The sequence below is a fragment of the Orcinus orca genome, chromosome 3 (genome assembly GCF_937001465.1).
Source record: "Orcinus orca chromosome 3, mOrcOrc1.1, whole genome shotgun sequence".
Classification (NCBI taxonomy): Eukaryota; Metazoa; Chordata; class Mammalia; order Artiodactyla; family Delphinidae; genus Orcinus; species Orcinus orca.
In genome coordinates, this window is record NC_064561.1 from 119,057,825 (window position 1) to 119,073,930 (window position 16,106).

The window sequence follows — 16,106 nt, forward strand, 5'->3', positions numbered from 1 at the left end:
GAATGATTGCTCTAAATATTAGTGTAGCAAAGTGAACACAAGGAGAAGCAAACCATGAAAATCCTTCCCGGGCTAGTTTGCCTGACTCAGCTGCACTTCGGGGTGTTTATCAGCACTTGGATTCACAGTGGTTTGTCATCACAGGATTTTACCTGAAGTTCTTACAAGAATAGGTACCACCCTTACAGGTTTCTATTCTTAATGCTCTAAAAGTGTATTGGAAACAGTCCAATGGCAGCATGACTGAAAGCAAACCTGCCATTAACTAAAGACATTTCAAACCTACATAACCATTTACACAGCCCTCGTTCTCTTTCCACTTTAATTTAAGCTTATTTCACCACAGAATCATACGGTTATTTAAACTAAATGTTGCTGTTTGGAATCCAAACAAGCATGAAGACTTGCTCTATCCCCACGTGCTCCCAGTCTTTCCTCAATTTTCTTAGGTCAAATGAAGCTATAGAAATTTGAACATCTTACCGTCCAGATGGTCCACGTAACAATACACATCATAAGTTTCATGAGTAGCACGGAGCCCATAGGTCCTGACTCCTTCCTTCCCCATCTTATCTCCATAACAGCCTTCTCGGGGAGTCCGGATGGGATACCTGGGGAAATAAAGGACTAGTAGGTAGCACTTTATTCTCGCTCCAAATAGATGAATTAAACCTGGTGGCCCCCAGACCGCTCACCTAACACTCTGATCAGAGAGCCAGCCTGCGTCACATTGCTCAAATCCATCTTCATAGGCGGCATATAGCTGCTCTGGGGTTGCTATGACAGCCCCAACATCCAAACAAGCCTTCCGTGCCATCTCAAAATTCAGAGTGTACCTGCTGGTCGCTGCCCTGTAGTGAAACACAACCCCTGCAAAGATAGCAGCAAACAATTATGGGCAAGTTCAAGTCTCCCACCATACTGTGCAGTTTCTCATTGGAGTAATTTGTCAAATTACTTGCTAACTCGGTAATAACATCATGATACTTCTTTATGTTTACTTTATTTTATGTAGCATTATACAAAATTATGGTGATCTGAGGAGCCCCAGAAATGTTGTTCACTTAGGTGTCCTATTCTGCTCCATTAGAGAGTTTCAAGAATTTTCTGTTCCCATGTAAACAATCTAAAAAAAAAGATTTAAGCCACTAAATCCCAAATGGTGACTAGTTGTCCTAATTGCAGGTAGTATTCAGGCTATTATGGGAACCGTGGACAATTAAATGGAGTAGGTGCTGCAAGAGATACAAAGAGTTAAGGGGGCCACAAGATCAACTTCTCCTACTTCATGTTTTTACTCAGGGCCAACTCAATAGAAGCACATGGAGCCTTCACCAGTACCACTTCCTACAAACATGAAACATTGTAATATTTACTTCCAGAGACAATATACTAAAATGGAAAAGATGCTGGAGTAGGTATGAGTGAGAAGGCCTGTTCCAATCCCTAATTTGCTCCTTAATCATATATAAGTCTTAATTTTCCCCTTCATAAAGTATAACTAATATTGCTTAGGTTATTTGATTGATAGGAAGGTCAAATTAGATAAAGAATTTTAAAATGTCGGATAGACTGCTGTGATAAAAGTTTATCATATTCATAATTTAGGGTCTCCACTTTGACAGGTAAGATGTATGATTTTTATCCCAAAGGAGGCCTGAAATAAAATTCTCCAGACTCCCATGGGCAGAAGCCAGGCATCCTGATATGTGCCTCAAATTCCACTTCATTGTATTTTAGGAGTTACATAAACTTGTGGTTTTTGAACTGTGTTTCAGGGCTCAAAGAATTGTCAAAGGCCTGAAGAAAGAGCAGCTGAGGGGGTGGAGCTTTGGTCCTCTTCTCCTACTTTAGCAAGAGCATCTCCATTTATAACTGGAGTAAATATGATGACTCATTTTCATAAAAGAGCAAAGTGAGTCAAGCAAATGTGCCTAGGAAGTCACTGGAAAATAGAAATTGGGGTAATTGGGTCTTACGGATGAGATTTTATTGAGTCATATCATTTAAGACCACTGTTTTGTTAGGCGGAATTAATTTTGGTTTCCAAGATATCTTCCACTCTCCTTTTATTCCTAGTAATTTCCTGGAGTTGACAACAAGTCTCTCTCTCTCTCTCTCTCTCTCTCTTTCTCTCTCTCTCTTACAGCCTGACTTCTAGCTATAAGACTGTCTCCCACATGCCTATCCTTAGATTGTCTCTCTCTTCCAAAATAGGTATGTGCCAATAAAGTATCTACAGGGAACAGACTAGCCATGTCATAAATAAGCACCTCTGATCAGTGTCAATACAGAAAGATCTGCAGAGGCACCAAGTAGATGCATTGACAACTAACATTCATTTTCCCATTTCTGATATTGCAAAGAAAAAACTGATCAAATGCGTTTCATAAAATCTGTAGCTTTGTAGAATGACTCTAAAAGTACCAGGAAGTATATATGGTGCTATCTAGTAAGTATGAAAGATAGTTTATAATGATCTCTAAGGCTTAAGCCAGACTTTGAATGGTTTTAAATTAGTCTTATGTTGATCAAAGCTTCAAATAGCCTTCTTGGTAATTAAAAATCTTCCATGTGCCCTGAAGATTGGCAGTAAGGGGGCACAAAGGGGCCTCCTTGGGAATACCAGGCTGTATAAGGATCTGCAATTGCTGGGATAATTTGAAGACCTCATGGGGCTAAGGAGATTAAGTGGAGGATTTTCATTGTTTCAAAGGGCGCAAGGGGCAAATCCACTGCTAATTCTTTAATGATGAAAATTGTAAGAAGTTGTAAGCTTCTTGTGGGATTTTAAAAACATATATGTATATATAAATTTATATGCAATGTGTATCTAACACCATATATATATATATATATATATATATATATATATATAGTGTATGTTACATTATACAAAAAGAGGAAGAGAGAGATCAGTAGAAAAAACAATACTAGACAAACCAAAGTAAATGATAAAAAGGTTAAAAGAGCAAAGAGCCCAGGGTGTTTAGTGGATGCCTGGAAAACATAAAAATAGATTTATAGAAGGGAGCAATAGAATCTGAATGGAAAAGGATGTTCAGAAAATTAATCTGTCACATCTGAAATTCAAAATATTTCCTTTTGGCTACACAAGAAAGAGTTTTAATAAAACCCTTTGTATATATTTCTAAAAGGTAAATATTTTATAGGGAAGTGGAGGGTTGGAAGAAAAATCTGTTCCATCATGTCTGGGTATTAGAATTTTGCTTAATAACTTGCCAAAATATTTTTCTTCCAAGAGCTATGGCATTATGTGTGTACCCAATTAAAGCAATTTTTCTTTGCTTTGTCTCCTAACTTAAATTCAAATGACATACAAACCACCGCTCAACGTGGGCTAAAACTAAAATGTCTCATTGCAAGACAGTGGACAACAACCAGTGCATTGACCTTAAAAAAAATTCACTGAGTTCTTGTTTTGATCCAATTCAAATGTTGATTGAGTCCTAGCTTTTTCAAAGCACTGTGATATATACCATGGTACTTATTAGGTGCCTTATTTCTTCAATGTAAGTTAAGATATAATTTATATTTCTTAAAAGCAAATTCAAAGATTTTAATAATCATTCTAGGAGAGTGAGAAAAAGAAGGAAAGGGTTTTTTTTCCTCTGTGTGTGTATGTATATATCTATATGTGTGTATATGTATGCATGTATATGCACATATGTTAAAATTAAAACAAAATGTAGAACAGCCTTTACAGTATTAAAAAATAACCACTGATAGGTCTCAATAATGAAGTAATGATTCTTGAGCTATAAACCATGTCTTGAAGTATTCATTATACCTAATATAAAGTCACCTTCCTTGATTCCTGAACAAATAACAGTTCATTTTTGGTGAAAGACATAGACTGTTGTGTTGATTAATGTTTTTCCCCTTGTCCAAACCCTGAGCAATGGCTACTTTTGAATATTGTTTCACCACATTTCTGAACCAGGTATCATGTTATACTACCTTCTTCTAGATTCCCAAAGCCTTACCCTCCACAGCCAAAGACACTGTGTCCTGTGTGTCTTCAATCCCATACATGACGTCGCAGCGGTAGAGGCCTGCATCACTGGCCAGCAGTTTGACCATGGTGAGTGAGGCATCGCCCACGTCCTCGGGATGTGTAGGCACCGACACTCTCCCTTTGTAGCCCTGACCAATCTTGATATTCCCATTTTGGGCCACGAGAACAGTAGTCTCCTTTAAATCTTTTCCATTCTTGTCCAATTCAATCTTAGACCATTTGATTCGGAGAAATTCGCTGGTGGTGTTGTAAGTGGGTGGTAAGGTAGGCATGGTTGAAAAATGACAAGGTAGGTTGACTTTTCCAGAGAGGGAGCCCTTAACAGGTGGGCTTTTTTCCACTTTGACTAGAGGAAAGAGAAAATACTAAATTAACAAACTGAGTCTATTAAATATGTGAATGGATAAGAACCATTACAGGGGGTTGCTTATATCCTCAATATGTGAAATAATTAGAATGATTTTATATACAGAGAATAGTACACAATTTCAGTAATGTTTTATAACAAAGACAGGGATTAATAATGCTTATTTTTTTATGTGCTAAAAATATGGCATTCATTTTAAAGTATTTGTAACTTAGTGTTTAACATGAACAAAATAAGTGATAAAATAAGGCAAGTGTAGGAAGACAAGCAATCAAGGGCAAGAGAAGACTAGACTTAAGCAATGCAGGTTTAAAAGACTGGACCAATGTTAGGAAGAATAGTTAAAAAACAAATTTAAGTCTACAGGTCAGAAGAAGAAAAATGATTAAGATAACTGCCACATTACCTTAGAGGAAATGAAAACAACTCAAAGGCGAAGTGAAAACTTTAAAACATACTTCAGTAGACTGGAACAGGGGGAAGCCCAGCACTTGAAGAATGCTCTTTGGTTCAGTGTTTGAACCAAAGACTTTCATTGTAATGAGAAATCCAGCTGCAATCACTTTGCAGTGAAACATTACCTCTAGATTATATCCTGGGGGCGGGTGGGGGGTGGGGAGGGGGAGTTAGCATCTGTTCACCTAACCTTCTAAAGTATTAATCTACAGAATGCCTTTCTGTTTAAGCCCTTAAACTTTTAATGAGAAAGAATACATTGACCACAATTTAATACTATTACATGCAAAAAACCCACATTCTTTCACGCTTATAGGAATCTATACCTCTCCTCTCCCTTTTTCCCCCATCTTCCAGTCTCTACTAGTTGGGTAGACAATGTGTTGGTAATAAGAATAGAAATTATCATTAGTGCACAAGGAACTCCCAGTTCATGCAAATATGATGAATAGTAATAGTAGCCTCTAGGTGGAGTGAAATAATGTTAATCAACAAAATGATATGTATCTAACACTTGGTGTATTAGGGCTTAAAGGCATTAGTAACACACATCTCAAAATGGACATGCATTAGAAATGATACAGATGCTAAGGAATGAAACTTAACTTCAAAAAGATTAGATCCCATTAGGGAGATGAAGACAACAAAAAGATATTTTGTACTTTTTTGCCAAGAAAAGGGGTCCTGAGAAGGGAAGGGGTGAAAATTTTATGAACTAAAAATCTCCTAATTTATATTCATCATATGTTCTAGGAAATCCCATCTTCCTTCCTGAAGAATTATAGATCATTAACTTCACAAATAAAAGATTGCTTTTTAAATGGAGAATAAACATCTTTACCATCAGCATCAATTATGATATGAATTATAAGACCCTTGGGCTTCCCACGTGGCACGGTGGTTGAGAGTCCACCTGCTGATGCAGGGGAAACGGGTTCGTGCCCCGGTCCGGGAAGATCCCACATGCCGCAGAGCGGCTGGGCCCGTGAGCCATGGCCGATGAGCCTGCGCGTCCGGAGCCTGTGCTCCGCAATGGGAGAGGTCACAACAGTGAGAGGCCCGCGTACCGGTAAAACAACAACAACAACAACAACAACAAATTATAAGACCCTTTATGATTTCCTTTAAAATGAGTTTAAGATAAATGACTTTCAATTCCTTAATATTTATCACTAAATTACAGTTCTTTTCACAATTTTAGAGGTATAGGGGCAGATATGAGATTCACCTCTATCTATCTGATTGGGAGGTTTCTGACACTTAGAGCATTACTCAATAACTGTGCTGTAATGAAAAAATATATTAGAACAAACTTACACCAACAGGCAATTTCCCAGGGGTTATTTATTGTTCTGGGTGTTTACAGATACAAGAAAATTAAAAGCTTCGGTTGGATGTAAATAAATATTCATGTAGAATCCAGTCTTAACAACAGGATGAACAAGAAGCTGTGTGGCCAAGTCTTTTGTGTATGAAACCTTGGGTCGTAAGGCACTGGGGGGTAACAAGAACTAAGTTTACCAAATCTAAATATTTTAAGAGAGAAATTTAGTAGTTCAGAGGATAATGTTTACTGACTATGCATGCTAAAAACCAAAACAAAACAAAAAAAACCTGCTACCTGCAAGAACTTGTCTGAAACTCTGATAATGCAAGAAATAAAAATGAATGCTAACAAAAATTCACTATTCCTGGAGAGATTGGTTCAAGATGGCGGAGTAGAAGGACGTGCTCTCACTCCCTCTTACAAGAACACCAGAATCACAACTAACTGCTGAACAATTATCGACAGGAAGATACTGGAACTCACCAAAAAATATACCCCACTCCAAACACAAAGGAGAAGACACAATGAGACGGTAGGAGGAGAGCAATCACAATAAAATCAAATCCCATAACTGCTGGGTGGGTGACTCACAAACTGGAGAACACTTATACCACAGAAGTCCACCCACTGGAGTGAAGGTTCTGAGCTCCAAGTCAGGCTTCCCAATCTGGGGAGCCAGCAACGGGAGGAGGAATTCTTAGAGAATCAGACTTTGAAGGCTAGTGGGATTTGTTTGCAGGACTGTGACAGGACAGGGGGAAACAGAGACTCCACTCTTGGAGGGCACACACAAAGTAGTGTGCTCACTGGGACCCAGGGGAAGGAGCAGTGACCCCATAGGAGTCTGAACCAGACATACCTGCTAGTGTTGGAGGGTCTCCTGCAGAGGTGGGGGGGTGGCTGTGGCTCACTGTGGGGACAAGGACACTGGCAGCAGAAGTTCTGGGAAGTACTCCTTGGCGTGAGCCCTCCCAGAGTCCACCATTAGCCCCACCAAAGAGCCTGGGTAGGATCCAGTGTTAGGTCGCCTCAGGCCAAACAACCAACAGGGAGGGAGCCAGGCCTTACCCATCAGCAGACGAGTGGATTAAAGTTTTACTGAGCTCTGCCCACCAAAGCAACAGCCAGCTCTAGCCACCACCAGTCCCTCCCATCAGGAAAACTTGCACAAGCCTCTTAGATGGCTTCATCCACCAGAGGGCAGACAGCAGAAGCAAGAAGAACTACAATCCTGCAGCCTGTGGAACAAAAACCACATTCACAGAAAGACAGACAAGATGAAAAGGCAGAGGGCTATGTACTGGATGAAGGAAAAAGATAAAACCCAGGAAAAACAACTAAATGAAGTGGAGATGGGCAACCTTCCAGAAAAAGAATTCAGAATAATGATAGTGGAGATGATCCAGGACCTCGGGAAAAGAATGTAGGCAAAGATCGAGAAGATGCAAGAAATGTTTAAAAAAGATCTGAAGAATTAAAGAAGAAACGAACAGAGATGAACAACACAACTGAGATGAAAAATACACTACAAGGAATCAATAGCAGAATAACTAAGGCAGAAGAATGGATAAGTGACCTGGAAGACAGAATGGTGGAATCCACTGCTGTGGAACAGATTAAAGAAAAAAAAAAATGAAAAGAAATGGAGACAGCCTAAGAGACCTCTGGGACAACATTAAACACAACAACATTCTCATTATAGGGGTCCCAGAAGGAGTAGAGAGAGAGAAAGGGCCCGAGAAAATATTTGAAGAGATTATAGTCGAAAACTTCCCTAACATGGGAAAGGAAATAGCCATCCAAGTCCAGGAAGTGCAGACAGTCCCATACAGGATAAACCCAAGGAGAAACATGCCAAGACACATAGTAATCAAATTGGCAAAAATTAAAGACAAACAAAAATTATTGAAAGCAGCAAGGGAAAAATGACAAATAACATACAAGGGAACTCCCATAAGGTTAACAGCTGATTTCTCAGCAGAAGCTCTACAAGCAGGAAGGGAGTGGCATGATAAACCTAGAGTAATGAAAGGGAAGCACTTACAACCAAGATTACTCTGGCCGGCAAGGATCTCATTCAGATTCGATGGAGAAATCAAAAGCTTTACAGACAAGCAAAAGCTAAGAGAATTCAGCACCACCAAACCAGCTCTACAAAAAATGTTAAAGGAACTTTTCTAAGTGGGAAACACAAGAGAAGAAAAGAACCTACAAAAACAAACCCAAAACAATTAAGAAAATGGTAATAAGAACATACATATCGATAATTACCTTAAACGTGAATGGATTAAATGCTCCAACCAAAAGACACAGGCTTGCTGAATGGATACAAAAACAAGACCCATACATATGCTGTCTACAAGAGATCCATTTCAGACCTAGGGACACATACAGACTGAAAGTGAGGGGATGGAAAAAGATATTCCATGCAAATGGAAACCAAAGGAAACCTGGAGTAGCAATACTCATATCCAATAAAATAGACTTTAAAATAAAGAATGTTACAAGAGACAAGGAAGGACACTACATAATGATCAAGGGATCAATCCAAGAAGAAGATACAACAATTATAAATATACATGCACACAACATAGGAGCACCTCAATACATAAGGCAACTGCTAAGAGCTCTAAAAGAGGAAATTGACAGTAACACAATAATAGTGGGGGACTTTAACACCTCACTTACACCAATGGACAGATCATCCAAACAGAAAATTAATCAGAAACACAAGCTTTGAATGACACAATAGGCCAGATAGATTTAATTGATATTTATATGACATTCCATCCAAAAAAAGCAGTTTACACTTTCTTCTCAAGGGCACACGGAACATTCTCCAGGATAGATCACATCTTGGGTCACAAATCAAGCCTCAGTAAATTTAAGAAAATTAAAATCCTATCAAGCATCTTTTCTGACCACAACACTATGAGAAGAGAAATGAATTACAGGGAAAAAACCATAAAAAAACACAAACACATGGAGGACGTTACTAAATAACCAAGAGATCACTTAAGATATCAAAGAGGAAATCAGAAAATACCTAGAGAAAAATGACAATGAAAACACGACAACCTAAAACCTATGGGATGCAGCAAAAGCAGTTCTAAGAGGGAAGTTTATAGCTATACAAGCCTACCTCAAGAAAGAAGAAAAATCCCAAATAAACAATCTAACCTTACACCTAAAAGAAGTAGAGAAAGAAGAACAAACAAAACCTGAAGTTAGCAGAAGGAAAGAAATAATAAAGATCAGAGCAGAAATAAATGAAATAGAAACAAAGAAAACAATAGCAAAGATCAATAAAACTAAAAGCTGGTTCTTTGAGAAGATAAACAAAATTGATAAACCTTTACCCAGACTCATCAAGAAAAAGAGGGAGAGGACTCAAATCAATAAAATTAGAAATGAAAAAGGAGAAGTTACAACAGACACCACAGAAATTCAAAGCATCCTAAGAGACTACTACAAGCAACTCTATGCCAATAAAATGGACAACCTGGAAGAAATGGACAAATTCTTAGAAAGGTATAACCTTCCACGACTGAAACAGGAAGAAATAGAAAATATGAACAGACCAATCACAAGTAATGAAATTGAAACTGTGGTTAAAAATCTTCCAACAAACAAAAGTCCAGGACCAGATGGCTTCACAGGTGAATTCTATCAAACATTTAGAGAAAAGCTAACACCCATCCTTCTCAAACTCTTCCAAAAAATTGCAGAGGAAGGAACACTCCCAAACTCATTCTATGAGGCCACCATCACCCTGATACCAAAACCAGACAAAGATAACACAAAAAAAGAAAATTACAGACCAATATCATTGATGAATATAGATGTAAAAATCCTCAACAAAATACTAGCAAACAAAATCCAACAACACATTAAAAGGATCATACACCATGATCAAGTGGGATTTATCCCAGGGATGCAAGGATTCTTCAGTATATGCAAATCAATCAATGTGATACACCACGTTAACAAATTGAAGAAGAAAAACCATATGATCATCTCAATAGATGCAGAAAAAGCTTTTGACAAAATTTAACACCCATTTATGATAAAAACTCTCCAGAAAGTGGGCATAGAGGGAATTACCTCAACATAATAAAGGCCATATACAACAAACCCACAGCAAACATCATTCTCAATGGTGAAAAACTGAAAGCATTTCCTCTAAGATCAGGAACAAGACAAGGATGTCCACTCTCTCCACTATTATTCAACATAGTTTTGGAAGTCCTAGCCATGGCAATCAGAGAAGAAGTAGAAATAAATGGAATACAAATTGGAAAAGAAGAAGTAAAACTGTCATTGTTTGCAGATGACATGATATTATACGTAGAGAATCCTAAGGATGCCACCAGAAAACTACTAGAGCTAATCAATGAATTTGGTAAAGTTGCAGGATATAAAATTAATGCACAGAAATCTCTTGCATTCCTATACACGAATGATGAAAAATCTGAAAGAGAAATTAAGGAAACACTCCCATTTACCATTGCAACAAAAAGAATAAAATACCTAGGAATAAACCTACCTAGGGAGAGAAAAGACCTGTATGAAGAAAACTATAAGACACTGCTGAAAGAAATTAAAGATGATACCAACAGATGGAGAGATATTCCATGTTCTTGGATTGGAAGAATCAATATTGTGAAAATGACTATACTACCCAAAGCAAACTACAGATTCAATGCAATCCCTATTAAATTATCAGTGGCATTTTTTACAGAACTAGAACAGAAAATCTTAAAATTTGTATGGAGACACAAAAGACCCGAAATAGCCAAAGCAATCTTGATGGAAAAAAACGGAGCTGGAGGACTCAGACTCTCTGACCTCAGACTATACCACAAAGCTACAGTAATCAAGACAATATGGTACTGGCACAACAACAGAAATATAGATCAATGGAGCAGAATATAAATCCCAGAGATAAACCCACACACCTATGGTCAACTAATCTATGACAAAGGAGACAGGGATATACAATGGAGAAAAGACAGCCTCTTCAATAAGTGGTGCTGGGAAAACTGGTCAGCAACATGTAAAAGAATGAAATTAGAACACTCCCTAACACCATACACAAAAATAAACTCAAAATGGATTAGAGATGTAAATGTAAGACCGGACACTATAAAACTCTTAGAGGAAAACATAGGAAGAACACTCTTTGACATAATCTCAGCAAGATCTTTTTTGATCCCCCCTCCTAGAGTAATGGAAATAAAAACAAAAATAAATAAATGGGACCTAATGAAACTTCAAAGGTTTTGCAAAGCAAAGGAAACTATAAACAAGACGAAAAGACAACCCTCAGAATGGGAGAAAATATTTGCCAACGAATCAACGGACAAAGGATTAATCTCCAAAATATATAAACAGCTCATGCAGCTCAATATTTAAAAGACAAAAAATGGGCAGAAGACCTAAATAGACATTTTTCCAAAGAGGACATACAGATGGCCAAGAGACACATGAAAAGCTGCTCAACATCACTAATTATTAGAGAAATGCAAATCAAAACTACACTGAGGTATCACTTCACACCAGTTAGAACGGGCATCATCAGAAAATCTACAAACAACAAATGCTGGAGAGGGTGTGGAGAAAAGGGAACCCTCTTGCACTGTTGGTGGGAATGTAAATTGACACAGCCACTATGGAGAACAGTATGGAGGTTCCTTAAAAAACTAAAAATAGAATTACTATATGACCCAACAATTCCACTACTGGGCATATACCCAGAGAAAACCATAATTCAAAAAGACACATGCACTCCAATGTTCATTGCTGCGCTATTTACAATAGCCAGGTCATGGAAGCAACCTTAATGCCCGTCAATGGATGGATGGATAAAGAAAATGTGGTACATATATGCAATGGAATATTACTCAACCATAAAAAGGAATGAAACTGGGTCATTTGTAGAGACATGGATGAATCTAGAGACTGTCATACAGAGTGAAGTAAGTCAGAAAGAGAAAAACAAATACCGTATATTAACGCATATATGTTGGAATCTAGAAAAATGGTACAGTTGAACCAGTTTTCAGGGCAGAAATAGAGACACAGATGTAGAGAACAAACATATGGACACTAAGGGGGGAAAGCAATGTTGGGTGGGGGTGGGGGTGTGATTAATTGGGAGATTGGGATTGACATGTATACACTGATGTGTATAAAATTGATGACTAATAAGAACCTGCTGTATAAAAAAATAAATAAAATAAAACTCAAAAAAATTGCTTTAAAAAAAATTCACTATTCCCACCAGATAGTTTGTGGTCTAAATGAATACAGTAAGGGAGAAATCTCTGAACAATGAATGATCAGTTATGTTTCATTCTCTGCCAATAAATTCTGCAGAGCAAGGATGATGCAAAATCTATCTACACAATTTGAACAAACACACACACAGACCTTGGCCAAATAATTGTCAGAGTGAGTATAGGGGAATTTATCACCCTCTCAAGTATTAATGTCACCCTCTTGTTCATTCATTTACTAATAACTGTGCATGGCTGCATTTATTAATATTAGAGGAATATCCAAATAACTGGGTCAATGCTAGATAATCAATATAAAGGGTATTTTTAAAGCAAAGAGTTCTTCAGGCATTAAAATAAATCCAGAAACCAATAGACAGTGTTCATTAGTTATTGACCTTTTGCGTGCGTAGACATAAACAGACAAAACCTTAAGATAAGAGTACTTGTGTTGATTCAACTAGTTACTGCTCTGTGATTCACTATGAACTTGGCAAGTCTGTTTCATATGGATCTTACATTTTCAATTTTTACCCCTCACATGAAAAAGTAAAAATTCTTCTGAAATTAGCCCCAAACTAATGACATCTCTTAACAGTGATTACAGATTTGCAAAGAACTTGATGCTTGGGATAAAGTACAATACAGTGGTTGAGAGCATGGACTGTGGAGCCAGACTGCCTGGGTTCACCTACAGGCTCAATCACTAAACTGATGTATAATCTTCTACATTAGCTATGTCTCTAAATCTTTTGGTATATTGCAGTTTCCTCATTTGCCAAATGGGGAAAATAAGAGCATGTGTCTCATCAGAGAGCTAAGATTAAAAAGGGATAACAAAGTAAAATACTTAGAACAAGGCGTAACGTAGAAATCACTCAATACTGTTAGCTATTATTACTATTTTAAAATACCATCAAGGAGCTATACCGTAAGTGTTTGTTTGTTTCCCTACTGTTTGTATGAGTTCTTTCTTTGTTTTAAGTGGAGGGTGAGTGTCCCTGTTCCTCAAGGTTCTCCCACTACTTTCTCTATAATTCCCTCCTATTACTTCCCACCCAAACCAACTCCTTTTCTCTATCTCCTTTCTATGTCTTCCCTCTTCACTGGATGCCGTTGTCCTTTCCTCTCTGTGACCTTCAACCTTTACTTCCTGAAAATGCTGAAAAGGACAGCTCCTGGGCTCTTGGATTGGTGGAGCCTAGACTCTGACGGCCATCCAGGTCATTCACTGTGGTATTCACACATTGTTTATTTATTCATTCACTTATTCACTCGACACATAAATTGATTAAGTGCTAGCAGTGTGTCAGGAACTCTGCTAGAAAATAAAAAACAGCTCTCTTGAAGCTACACTCCCCTTGGGAAGAAAAATGAAGCATAACTTATCATAGCGAGTGGTATGGGCTATAACAGATGTCACAGCACAGGGGACAATGGGAACATAGAGAAAGGGCTTTTAAATTGGCTGGAAAGGGGAATGAGAGCCATGTCCGAAGTCAGCTCGTCCTTGATTCCTTTTTTTGCCCTCACCATACCACATCCAATCCATTTGTTGGTCTGAATCCTCCATCTCCGTGTTGGAGAGATGAGAATTCACTTCTCTCCAGCTCTTCTGCCACACCCCATTTCACACACAGGTGACCACAATAACCTCCTAAATGATCTCCCGGCTGCCACTCTTGCTCTCCTACAATCAAATCTACATAGAATAGCAAACATGGAACTTTGAAAACATTCATCAACTCATGTCTTTCACCTGCTGAAACCCTTCAGCGCTTCCTTCAGTGCTTCCTGGAAATAAAATCTAGTCATTTCTAAAGCTACAATGCCCTATATAGATAAGAAACGTAACAGAGGTAAAGCTCACACACACCTGGGACAGCCTTGGTTTATCTCCCAGTTCTGCTACTTACTGGTTGTGTGGCTTTGAGCAAGTCTCTTAGGTTCTCAGTTTCCTCTATGGATAATGAATGCTTCAATAAGCTAATGTTAAGCTGTTCTTGGCTCATAGGAAGCTCTTTTCTAAGTATTAGATATTGTTACTATTTATATGAACTGACCTCTGACTATCTCTCTGTCTGTATCTCCTACTTTCTTCTTGATCACTGCTCTCCAACTACAGTGAACTTTCTGTTGTTCAAACACACTACCTAACTTGGGCCAAATCTTAGCTGGCTGGCTCTTCCTCATCATTCCCACATCAGTTTAAGTATGACTTTCTCAAAGACGCTTTATCACCCCCCCTGCCCCCCACCCTATGCCATTTCCTATGATGTCATTCTGCTTTATATTCATCTATTCGGAAGTACTTGGATTGTTTGTTTACTTGTTTATCGCTTACCTCATGTAACTAAGGAGATTAGGTTTAATGAAATCCAAGACAATGTATGACTCATCCACTGATATATCCCTGGAGACTAACATGTAGCACATAGAATGTATTCAAACAATACTGTCAACGGATGGATAAATGAGTGGATAGGTGGAAGGATGGATGGATGAATAGACGGAATGATACTTAAATTTTGAGTCTTAAGAATGAACTGAAGTGGAACTGTAGAGAACAAGCGAAGGGACTGTCAAGCAGAAGGAACTGCATGTAAATAAAAGGGAATAAGAAGGTCTATGAATGCAATTGTAAATTCTTGCAGAGACTAGAAGCATAGAGTGAGTATGAGAAAGAAGTGGAAGCTGAGTCTGGAGAGACCCTTGATGGGAGCAGATCACTGAAACTCAGCACAGTATCTTTTTTCATAGACCAGAGTCCACAAATTTGGAATCACAGAACACTCATTAGATGGATATATAATTTACAGCTAACAAAAACAGTGGATGTGTACTTATCCAGTTACTAGAAAGGGGGTGGGGAGAAGAGAAGGGAAGGGAAGGGGAGGAAAGGGAAGGGAAGGGAAGAGAAGGAGAGGAAAGGGAAGGGGAGGAAAGGGAAGGGAAGGGAAGGGAAGCGGAGGGGAGGGGAGGGGAGGGGAGGGAAGGAAAAAAGAAATAGAGGTGGGGGAAAAACTTGGCTATCAGCCCTCTCTCTATCTTCTTTACTTTTTTCAAACTCTGTCCTCCTGAATGTTTAATAGTCTTCTTTTTTTAATATAGAAAATTTTTGAGCAGTGTTGAAGAAAGCAGAAGTTAAAAATATGCCCAGCCCCACATGTGAGCCTTTTTGCACAGTCTGAAAGTAATCTGGGAAGTTACTGAAAGCCCACTTGCTTCTTTAGCACCTGGTTCATTATTTTGTTATGATTGATTTCTTTTAAACCACTGTTTTCAACCTAATAAGATTTTAGCTAAAAGTGTTCAGCAATGAATAGATCAAAAATTCATCTTTTTTTTTTTTTTGGGTATGCAGGCCTCTCACTGTTGTGGCCTCTCCCGTTGCAGAGCACAGGCTCCGGACTCGCAGGCTCAACGGCCATGGCTTACGGGCCCAGCTGCTCCGCGGCATGTGGGATCCTCCTGGACCAGGGCACGAACCCGTGTCCCCTGCATCAGCAGGCGGACTCTCAACCACTGCGCCACCAGGGAGGCCCCATCCTTTATTTTAATGATTCCATAATCCCATTCCATGCCCCAGTACTTCAATTTTTATTTCAATTAGTCCTAAAAAAATTGTTACCACACTCA

The 16,106-nt window shown here is 38.5% G+C and overlaps 1 protein-coding gene across 3 annotated transcripts in view; it reads right to left on the reverse strand.

Annotated features, from left to right (window-relative positions):
* Positions 1-16,106, reverse strand: part of VCAN (versican) — a 113,902-nt gene that overhangs the window by 85,679 nt on the left and 12,117 nt on the right. For all 3 annotated transcript variants that reach the window (XM_004281633.4, XM_049708299.1, XM_004281634.4), the window contains exons 3-5: positions 4,008-4,385; positions 696-870; positions 484-611 (exon numbers count right to left, since the gene is read on the reverse strand). In XM_004281633.4, the coding sequence (XP_004281681.1) occupies positions 484-611; positions 696-870; positions 4,008-4,385 (681 nt within the window). The remainder of the gene's footprint in view (positions 1-483; positions 612-695; positions 871-4,007; positions 4,386-16,106) is intronic.